The sequence below is a fragment of the Vanessa cardui genome, chromosome 16 (assembly GCF_905220365.1).
Source record: "Vanessa cardui chromosome 16, ilVanCard2.1, whole genome shotgun sequence".
In the NCBI taxonomy this organism is placed as follows: domain Eukaryota; kingdom Metazoa; phylum Arthropoda; class Insecta; order Lepidoptera; family Nymphalidae; genus Vanessa; species Vanessa cardui.
This window is the reverse complement of record NC_061138.1, coordinates 6,959,667-6,972,214: the sequence shown is the minus strand read 5'-3', so window position 1 is coordinate 6,972,214 and position 12,548 is coordinate 6,959,667. Positions and strand designations below refer to the sequence as shown.

The following is a 12,548-nucleotide window of genomic DNA, read 5'->3' as shown; positions in this document are numbered from 1 at the left end:
GCATTGAAATTATCGTGACCCAAAGAAAATTCAACGGGACCATTTACGTTTTTAATATCAACTTCGAAACAGAATAAGATTTTAGTGACTCATTAAAGATTTTATTCAAATTATTCTATCATTTATATCATTCATACGAGTAGATAAGATATTTTTTATACAATGTGACAACGATACAAAATTTGAAATAATGTTCGGGAGTTTTGAGGTTTAATTTGACTCGAATGTCGTAACAACATAAAGCATAAGGTCATTTATACCAACGCTAACACTGTTCTACACTTCCATACTATTTCCAGCGTATATACTTAATTACTATATCAGCACTTATAATACATATATTACGAAAATGCGTAGCCGGTTGGGGGTTGTATATTAATTTATAGACAGTAAAATATCTGTTTTTATTTATTTCATCTTTCTTTTAATAACTCTCAATTTCGATGCTTAGAATCTTCTCGTGACGATTACAATTTATTTGTTTGTTTATTTTTTACTTTTGCAGAGATAACTGTAAACGTTACGTTGTTGGAAACGTTAATAAACAACATGTAAAATGTAAATATTGAAATCGTTTGCTTTTCAAATACTTAATTATCTTTACCCGTTTTACTGGTTTGTGTTGTTTGGGCTATCGTACGTTTTCGAAGTTTATATTGAGAGGTTGGGCAGTCTAAAATTTCAATAAAAGGGCCAACGCCAAATCAACGATTCCTTGTGACTTTATTTACAGATTTAATTTAAGGGAGCTTTGAAAAAAGAAGGAGGATGCAAACAAGGCTCATTCCTAATGAAAAAACCGCTTTGCGAAGCGTTCCATGTTACTCTGAGAAATGTCATTGATGATTTCCTGAACGCCATATGTTTTGTAGATTGTCCAATAACATCTGTAAGTTTAACTCATAATATACAATGTATAAACAATTATTTATCAGTAATGTGTAAACAAAATATACTTACAAGTAAGTTGTCGAAACTTAATATTACTACGTATCTCTCCGACCACTAGGGGAGTAAAGACAAATATAAATCTTTGTCATTGAATTGTTGCGATCTCATTGGTTAAGTTCTTGTAAATAGTCTATGATATTCTTCGTTTGAATGTCGGCGATGAATGTCTTTAGAAAGTTGTCAGCGGAATTTTAGAGTAAAAATGGGTATAAGTATAGTACGACCCAAATTAAATGTAGCATCGGAAAATGCAAAAAAATTAAAATAAAACCGATTACTGCTGATTTACACGACCAATAGAAATAGCAAAATTGACGAATATATTAGGTCATATGATATTACAAGTTATCACGTTTGTTTAAAGATCATATACACATGAGAAAAAATATAGATAATTTGGGATAGCGTACTCAATTCGGATGTGATCGGTTTTACGAATTTTGGCGATGCTACATTTAAGTTGTGTTGTACTATAGTTAAGTAGAACAGCGTTGCATTATGAACAAAGATAATCAAGAAAGCCAGACTTCAAAACCACTGAATTTTCATGTGCTTTATTTGTGTTTATATTTCATAAAACATCGTGAGGATATCTGTATGTATCTTATTTCAATTTGCAGAAAAGGAGAGGGCATTTTGCTGTCCTCATTTTACTTTTTTATATCTTTATAAACTTCACTATTTAGGAGGAAAATGCAAAAACTTATCACATTTGACCATGAAACAAGCGTATAGTCAAAGCAAACGTATAGTCGATGATACTTATTTAAATTTGATTTTCCCTTGATTAAATCATAGAAGTTTACAGGTTTATGCTAATTATTGTAAGCTTACTGTTATTTTATCTTTTTGACTGATCTATATCATATCAAATAAATCTGTAGGAAGTTATTTCATTTTCAGTATAACTATTCAAAGTTGAAATAAGAGTTCCGCAATTTTTAATTAAATTCGTTTTTATTACGACTTCTTGCTGGTTTCTCAAAAATCAAAGCTTTGAACATATATTACGACTTGATTTTTTTTTCAAATAGATCATTTATCTATATATTTTATTAATATAAATACATACAAAACAAGTGAAAACCGTATGTTATATAATAAAGGGTAACAAGACACAAGGGAGCATTTCTATAAAAATAATATATTTTATTGTATTTATACGCCTTCTGAAACAACTTACAGGATTTTCTTTACAGATAGATTAGGCTTATCTTGGATCAATGTTTAGCCTTTGTTTTAATAAAATTGGCTGATAGTGATAAAAGTTATTGACCTTTAAAGATCAGGGGTGCGTTAAAACCTACTTTCACACAGACGAAGCCACCGGCATGAGCAAAGCCAGAACAATAATGTACAATGTAACAAACGTACATAATATTTATATAATATTTACATAATAATAAATAAAAAAATCTTAGGCAGATCAACATTAACAATTAATTTTAATAAAGATTTTTTTAGCGTAAATGAAAGTCACTTATTGTATCGTAAATAGTTTAATTGTTTTATTATTAAAACTTTTCTTTTTTGTCATTTATTCCATTGGTTATCAATTTTTTTTTTTATTTCCAGGACTCTTACCACGTGGAAGACTTTGATCACGAGAATCAACGTACCTAATTTGTACGGAGAGTATAAACTGGAGTTCAATATTTAGAAGGATGACGAATTAAATGTGGTTACTATGATTTTATACCAAAGGAATCATCTTTATAATTTATTCGTATTAATAATATAACACTTAAACGTGGAATATTATTGGTTTATTTTAATATTTAACGCCTTTAACTGTTGATAACATTTTGTTATATTTTACGTGGATACATATTATTTTTTAAACTTAATTAAATAAATAATACCAGATTTAATAATGTATGTAAAATGTTACCTAATTAGAGTTATTTTACAGGAGTCGATTAACTAATTACACATAAAGAGAAATAATGGACTGTTATATATTCACTTCAAACAGTAAATATTTACGTGAATGAAATAAATAAATGGCTAAGGTTGCTGCTAAAACTGTGTATCATGGTACATCAAAGAAAATCTATATCATCATCATCATCATCATCAGCCCGTTTTCGTCCACTGCTGGACATAGGCCTCTCCAAGTGCACGCCACTGTGGTCTTTCTCCGACTACTCGCATCCAGCTCCTGTCTGCCGCCTTGCGTAAATCGTCACTCCACCGTGCCTAAGGACGTCCTACACTACGTTTGCCGAGACGCGGTCTCCACTCTAGAACGTGTTTTCCCCTATATAAATTTAAAATCTATATACATATAATAAAATCGTAACTAATCGAAATCTGAAGACGGAAGATAATTGGGAAAAAATACATATACAATAAAATACTGGAGGTACTTGCTAACAGTAGCATTGATTTAACCGATTTGGATGCGGTTTTCATTGATGTACTGTAGTAGCATACACACACGCAAATATACAGCGATGTATCAATACTTAACAATTTTTAAAACAAATGACAGCCTCGAAAATATATGTGATAATTAGTCAGCAAATTAATTACAATTGCTACTAAATAAGATATACAAAAATACAGTTTTAAGCGTTTTAAATTATACTCACAGATGGTAATAACGATAGTAATATATATAATAATAAAAAAATAATGCAATATTTTACTAGATCAACATAACTCTAAACGTTTTTTTTTAATGAAACCTAGTTCCAAACATGCTTCGTTATGTAGTATATTCTGATGTATACGCTCTCATAATTTTCTATTCATTATATTATAATTATTTTTACTAATTATTTTAATTGACGAGCAAATTTTTATTTTTGTTATTTTTAAAAATGTAGACCGCGGTGAATCGTATTTCATAAATTCCTATTTTTCTAGATATTTCTTATCGAAATTATACATTGAAATCTTAAGATTTTTTTCTTATTTTGATTACTCGAACACGATTAAAAATACTTTACATTATATTATATTACTAGCGACTGGCCCTGCTTCGCACGGGTGTAATACGTATACTAAATATACTACAGAATTTGTTTATTTACGACATCGCATTGGAAACTTCTCAAATTATCAATATTTCTTTACAATATACATGTTCATGTATATAACACATGAATAATATAGTAAAGAACACCTTAGCGTTGAATCCACTATCGATTAAAAAAAACCGCATCAAAATCCGTTGCGTAATTTTAAAGATCAAAGCATACATAGGGACAGACAGCTGTAAGCGACTTTAGTTTATGCTATGTAATGATTTGCAATTGCTTTATATAGTGTACATAAATCAGTTTATTTTTCACTTTTACAAATATACTACATTATTTACTCTGCGTAACAAGTTTAAAGGTTGTGAAGGGGAAATAACAAGGTTGATATACATGTAATTTATGCACTTAGTCATAAAAATAAATAAGATAATGACAAAAAATTATATATGATCGCATAAATATCATTACAGACCATTGTAAACCTTGTTTATCACAGAAAGCAAGAAGGAAGCACAAGGGCGCGACGATTTTCTCCCTCACTGTCATAATTACCAATATCACATAAAGTACAGATATAAAGAGGCGGCCGCAGCGTACGCAGACAATATTTAAAGAAATAATCTTGACTCATTATAAATAATAACGACTTTTTTATTAACATTCGTTACGGTTTTATTATATGATATAAATTTGGAGATTTACATAAGTAAAAAAATAATTAAACGTTGCAGGAACACACGTCACACACGATATTCTGTTGTGAAACATAGATATATAATTACGATTAAGCAAGCACAACAATAGCGAAATATTTGCAACAATCTGTATGTGAATTAAACTTACCTTGAATGATTTTAAATAAAAAAAATAAACGAACATCATTATAAGGTTACATATGTTACTTGGCCGTACGGCCTAAGGCCGTATAGGCAGCTACCACCCATATTACCCTCAAACTGTAACACTTAGTATTATGTACCGATTTGTTGGGTGAATGAACCTTTGAACCTACAAGCACAAGGAAAATAACTTCTTACTCCCCATAGTTAGTAGCGCATTGGCGATGGTAACCACTTATCATCCGGTGGACTAAATGCCCGTCCCCGCCTATATATGTATGTCTAGTAATTCATTTTAATATTTATACTTTCTTATTTACTCATATACATTCTTTGTAACTTTTTTCTGAATTATATTACATTATACACGATATATGATCGTGTTGTGTTCACAGTAAAACTTAATTTTACTTAAATTCTCCAAAATATAATCTACAAGATTTGTTAAAACAAAACAAACTCGAGAAATATTTAAACAGGTATTGAAGAGATCTTTAACCGCATACCGATTTCATTGTCATTACAACAAAATGTATTGTCAAATGTAAATGTACACTTTAAAGTATCACATTCGATACAGTTAGAAGGTTAAAATCGGCTTCCTGAGCTTGTTTACATTCTGAATTTATTAATTACATACAAGTAAAACTAACATCAAGTACATTATCATTTCAGTAACTTCTTATTTAGAATAATTTGATGTTCATGTAACACAAATCCGCAAATTTCTAATAGACTTTATATAACGATTTAGTTAAGAACAACAAAATCCGTAGTGAATATGGTATCGGCTTTTAATCTTAATGTATATGGCTTACACGTTTAACAGTGATAAGAAACTTCCAGGTTTAGAAATTTAAATGACATTAATGTCCTTATGATGGGTTCACAAAGGTCGGGGTGTAAATAGTTCCTATTTGCGGCTTAACGTTGAATCAAGGTTGACGACCTTTTTCCGTTCATTTCACTTCGCTATCCCATCAATCGTGCCTCGTAAAGAAATATTCTTAACAATTTTTTTTCTAAATCGTTTCTTACAAATATTTTAGGAAGGGTATTTTTTGTATAAAGTAAATAATTACTGTTTACTAATTCGTCAGTCTCCCTAACATTTAGATAAAAGAGTGAAAATATATATCTAGCTATTAAAAAAAAAAAAAAATATAATATTTATTATACACAGTCGGTGATAAGTGCATACACAAGTTATAGAGAAATACAATTCGTTGCTATGATCATCTATACTATTTTTTTGATAAAGATACCAGCCGATAATGCGCTTGTATTACTGTTTTCATTCAATCATTTATCATTGAACATGGTACAATGTTTCAAATACTCACAACTAATTTGCCAAAGTCCTTATATTATAAACCTTAGAAATTTATTAAAATTTGCACGATCGCAATTTATCGTAGTCGGGAACCATTTTGTCGAAGCTATTATTGATTTACCAATAAATAAATAAACGACGGCTAATGAAAACAAAAAAAATATTATACACATAAAATTACAGCATTAGGTATATACATAATATATAAAAAAAGTTAAGTCGACTACTTACTACCTACTTCTAATTATTTTATTACAATTTTCGTCAACTAAATATATTATTATCGCAATCAAATACGTCAAAGAATTTAAACAACATTCTTCCGCAAAGTAACCAGTCGTATTGTGTTTTGGAGCCAATTATTATTATTATTAAAAGACAAGTTGGTGCAATGTCGCTTTAAGATTTATTACAATCAATCTATACATATAAATACAAATTGAGTGTCTGTTTGTGATATTAAAATTAGCCTTTTTTACTCAATGCAAATGTGTATACACGGTACATATACCAAAATAACAAGTTTTACAATTTTTGTCTGTCTGTTTGTTTCGGCTAATCTATGGAACGGCTGGACCGATTATGACGGGACTTTCAGTGGCAGATAACTGATATAATAAGGAATATTATTATATCAGTTATCTGCCACTGACACCCAGGCTACAATTATTATTATTTTTTTGATAAATTTTAAGCTATTAAATTCATCTTTTCTTAAATATATAAGTTAATTTTTAACTGAAAGTCTCATATCCGCCTTGCGTAACATAAAATTCAAAATTATACCTAAATATCTTACAAAATGCCAAGTACAAAATTAAATAAGGTTGACAAGACCTACTGAATACTTAAAAGATGTTGAACTAATATCCAAAACCTCATTTGGATGTCGTTTGTTTTAACTCTCAATGTCGTAATGAGAGCGAGGCCTCCTTTTTCGCGAAGTCGTACGACGCATACAAAAGGGTATTTTATATTACAGAATAAAGCGGCCCAGTTTATATTGCGATCCGTACCTTTATACTTATATTTAGCATATAATAACCTTAGACATGCGTAATAAGTAATCTTATAACCAAAAATTATACATATTATATGCATATATACATATATATAATATGTGACGGTCGAGTGGTGTGTACACCGGTTTTCATGGGTACGCCACTCCAGTCAAAGTCCCAGGTTCGATTCCCGGCCGAGTCGATGAAGATTACCATTAGTTTTCTATGTTGTCACTACTTCCACATATCATCAACATGATCCTTTATCGAGTACCACGCCTTATTAATACAGTTTTTTTTTAATATAGTATATACTTCTTTAAAACTTCTCAATCTCATTTTTATTTGGAATTAAGTACGAAATTTTAATCACTGGGCGATCACTAGTTACAAGTTTATATATAAATATATGTATACACATACATAATACACAATACAAGCAAAATTATTGACGTAATTCGAAACAACCAAAATAGTACAATTGGTTATAATTATTTCATTATTACAAATAATTGTGTTATATCTCAATAATAATGACGACGCCTTGACAGGGCAACGACACGGAACTTTATTATTACAATGTAATTCCAAATTCCACAGTACAATGTCGAGATTCCAACTGCGATTCTTTGAATACAAATTATTCTCGTAGATAATACAAATAATGAAATATTAAATGGTAATATCAATTTTATTAATAATTGCCTTGTAGCACAAATAATAATAATGAAAAACTAAAATTGATTACAGTTTACCTTTTTTAAATTCAGTACAGAATAATATGTCAAATGAATATTAACCAAATGGTTTATGTTAACGTATAATGGTAATGGTTTAATTATAGTTTATACTAATCTTTACCACAAAACACAAAATTTGAAGCTGCGAATGTTATCTGCATATAAGTATAATTCTTATTTATAAGTCTGTTTTTAAGACAGAAGCTTTAATATTAACAATATGATTATTATAGGGTTAGTTTACTTCGCGCTGAAACTGCCCCGGATTGCAAGACCACAACTTTATATACATTACCCTTCCGCAATTCTGTTACACGACTATAATGTATCTGCTTCAAAATGTAATTGTAACATATAACTTAAACAAACATATGAAGTGTATATTATGTAATCATACTTTCAAGTATGCTGAAAGATTGTTTAGTAAATATATATATATATATATATATATATATATATATATATATATATATATATATATATATATATATATATATATATATATATATTATTCGTCTTCTTCTCCACTTGTAATATCGCATTTATTGATAGAGTATTTTGATTAAGTACACTATTTTTAGTTACTGGTAACACTGATATAAGGAATTGACTACAGTTAATTAAAAGACGTAAGCACATGTATGACTAATCACTTTAATTATTTAATTATTGCCTTACTGGATTGTGGTCTCTATTAATGAATAGTTGAGGTTTATGCGCGGTGCCGTTGTCACCGTATAGACAGTAATGCGGTCTAGCCCTGTTGTGGCTCCATCATATGCACCATAAACACTAAGCATATTTAGCAACATAATCATATATTTTTTATTGACTAACGATACTGATAAATGCTCGAAAAAAGAAACACAAAAAAGCAATGCTTCAACAGAGAGAGACTAAATGTACAAATAGACAAAAACGAAACCACTTATAGTATTTTTTTTTCCTCATACTGGGAATTCTTGTAACCAGATACGTTAAGATTTATTTAATACTAGAGACCAGCCCCGGGCTCGCACGGGTGCAATACTGATATTAAATATACTACAGAATTTGTGTATTAAACACATCACATTAGAAACTTCTAAAATTATTAGTTTTCTTTTTTTATATCATCCATATATGTGCAAAAACAGTATAAAAAAAACCTTCTTGGATCACTCTATTTATTAAAAAAATCTGTATCGAAATCTTTCTTTCATACAGACAGCGGTACGTAACTTTGTTTTATACAATGTAATGATTACACAAATTCAAAGTCAAAATATTGTTAAAATTTTGTGTTAAAGAAAGTTTTGTTGAACTTCCAGTACTAAAATTCATAAGGAATAATTAATGTGGAGGTTTAGTAATAAATGTAAATGCACGTACCGACTGCGACAATAAACAAGTTCTGAGAAACAATCGAGTAGATCCTTTATCTCACGACACCCACCCTCCGACATCCGTAATGTTTCATTTTAATAGGCAACAGTTACCTATACTAATATAAGTAACTCAACTACATGATATTATATATGCTTGTATACGTAGTTCATTTCTCTAATGGCTACTAACGTTACTCATAATTGCGGATCACCAAGATCTGAGTACAATGCTCTAACTAAAAAAAATAAGGTTTCTCTATTTAAATAACTCCTCTTATTAATCCTGTATTTGGAAGTAAACAGCAATTAAACTAAAACGGTTTTTTTCTGCACATTTTCATCACATTACGACGCATTAAACGATCTATTTATAACAGAGTATCTACGCACTCAGTTTGAAAGAAAAAAGAATCGTTAACTTAATTGAATCTGAATTATAACAGATAAAATAATCTATTGTAAACTTTCTGCCATTCATAATATTACTTCTGAAATTTCTTAAAGCTGCATTTTCGTAAACATTAAAGTCTATCTAATTAATTCTTATTAATGATATTCAAAAACAGATTGCGATAAAATTAAAACAACTTAAATTGTGTTAATACCAATATATTAACACAATTTATTCAATATGTCTTCAATACATTTAGTAAATTGTACTTTTTTTATTACATTAGAAGTTATTCTAACTTTTAAAACAGTATTTTTTTCATTAAATTCAATGACAATAACACTTTTGTATACGTATCAAAAAACCCGGAACAAAACAGACATGAAATAGTCTATGAGTAAGTAAGTAGGTATAATAAGTTCCTTGTACTTGTGTAGGTATCGACAGCGGCTAAGTTGAGAGGCCGGCCAATACCTACCTTTCTTTGTGTATACCCGACGCTGCTTGCACAAACAAGGCTGCCTTTCTATTCTCATTCTATATAAATTTACTAGTGAATGAATTATAGGATATCTATGGGCTAACCTGAATTTTGAACAACTGTGCAACTGCATATTTCGAAATAGCTTAATCGCATATAGACTCGAAGATATTGCAAATTTATACTAAATAAGACGGCCATAACGCACAAAACTAAAATAACTCAAGCAAAGCTTTAAAAATGTACTTTTTAAAATCCTACAACGTCGTCGGTTAGCTAACCGATGTTATCGCTGCATAGGTAAGACTCACACACGTTGCGCACTACATGCTGTGACCACGAAATTCTTTTATTATGACCGCCAAGCGCTCCGAGGTCAAACATTTTATTGACACCTGACATTGTTCTAGCATTACTGACCAATTACCCACTGAAATTGCCTTACTTTTTAATTATGTCCGTTCAGTATAAATATGGTTGAACGCGAGTCGAATTTATCAGTCGGCCGAGAACGGTTTGAAGTGATCTAGTTCGTCAGAAAAACACAGACCACGTTTACAATGCAATCGCTGGTGGTGTTCTTTGCTCTCGCCGCTGTGGCTTGCGGCTCAATCATCCCGTTGGCGCAGCCCGCGCATCACCCCGCGCTGGTGCTGGACCCCCACGGTCGTCCCCTCGACACCGCTGAAGTCATCAACGCTCGCGCCGTCCACCTGCAGGCTAAGGCTCTGGAGCCCGTTGGACACGCCGCTTACGCTCCTTTGGCCCACGCTGCCGTCGTAGCCGCCCCCATCGCTCACTCCGCCATCGTCGCCCCCGCAGTGGTCGCCGCTCCTGCTGCCGCTGTGTCCCACCAGTCTCGTGTGGACGTGCGCACCAGCCCCGCCATCGTAGCTCACGCCGCTCCCGTCGTAGCTGCCGCTCCCGTCCTCAGTGCTCACTCCCTCGCCGCTCCTTGGTTGGGACACTCCGCTCACGGACTCGTCGCCCACGGACTCGCTGGACACGGACTCGCTGGACACGGTCACTACCTCAAGAAACGTTCCCTGGGACACATTGCCTACAGCGCTCCAATCCTCGCCCCCTCTGCCGTGTCTCACCAGTCCCGCGTTGATGTCATCTCCAGCCCCGCTGTCGTGTCTCACGCCGTGGCCGCCCCAGTGCTGTCTCACGCTGTCGCTGCGCCCGTCGTAGCTCACGCCATCGCCCCTGCCGCGGTATCCCACCAGTCCCGTGTTGATGTGCGCACCAGCCCCGCCATCACCGTCGCTGCTGTCGCCCCTGTTGCCCACAGTGTCGTCGCTGCCCCCCTCTACCATTCCGCTCCCCTCGTCCACGCCGCTCCTTTGGCTCATGGTGCTGGTCACTTAGTTCATGGTTGGTGAAGAGCAAATCTGGCGAACTCCTATTAATGCAATATTTAAAATAATAAAAAAAATATTTATAAATAATAAAATATTAAACAAGAAAACTTCTTTACTTTTACTATTCCAATTTTGTCTTAACAAAAAATTAAAATAATTCCAGACAATACTAAATAAATCATTACTGTAGAAAAATACAGAAATAATAATATAAAAATTACATTTCAAACTTTTCACATAATAATTAAAACGATGTATTTTAAGTATTTTACTGTTACATAATACTTTATAACTTATTTTTAAATTACATTTCAAATGCTCAAAATTCGTCATGAACAAAAAGTACCTTACTCATTTAAAAAAATCTTTGTTTATTATTTATTTATTATATTATATTTTACATGGTATGAGTCATCAAATCAAGTTCAATTCAATCAACTTAACAGACAGCTTCAACTTGCTTATACGAAAATATATGAATACGTATAACAAATATGAGTTAGTAGTTTTTAGTTCAAAGATAGACTATTAAATATTCGTGCACCCACAAGCGTCAAATATTTTGTGCATGAAACTGACCTGTATAGTCCACCCAAATCTTTATAATTTACCTACAAGTATATGCAGTAAGGCTTCTATTTTCAATATATTTTTAAATTATTTATAAAAACAATAATTTTAAACATTTTAGTTCCCAAGGTTGGTAGCACATTGACAATGTAAGGAAAAATATTTCTTAGTGTCATTGTCTATGGGCGATGGTGACCACTTACCATCAGGTGGCCCATATGCTCGTCCGCCAACCTATACCATAAAACAAACATATAATATAAAACTGATATATATAACTGATATTTTAAATGTACAACATTCAATATATATAATTACTGACTTTTGATCTTAAAAGCATTTATAGAAATGATATTCGTGTAAAAGCATGTGCCCAACACAGGTGTACTGACTACTTCATTTTTCTCATAGACCAATCATATCACCAATAAGACGATTCCAACCGTAGAGAGGTTAATGCGCAAGTGACTATCAATTACTTTACTCCAGGCTGTTATTGAAAAGTTCTTAAATTAAATGATTTT

At 31.9% G+C, this 12,548-nt stretch overlaps 1 protein-coding gene across 1 annotated transcript; it reads left to right on the top strand.

Annotated features, from left to right (window-relative positions):
- The first annotated feature begins 10,569 nt into the window (after positions 1-10,569).
- On the top strand, positions 10,570-11,565 carry LOC124536512 (cuticle protein 19.8-like). The gene has a single exon (XM_047113067.1). It carries the CDS (start codon positions 10,651-10,653, stop codon positions 11,473-11,475), a length of 825 nt encoding a protein of 274 aa, XP_046969023.1. The 5' UTR covers positions 10,570-10,650; the 3' UTR covers positions 11,476-11,565.
- The last annotated feature ends 983 nt before the right edge of the window (positions 11,566-12,548 follow it).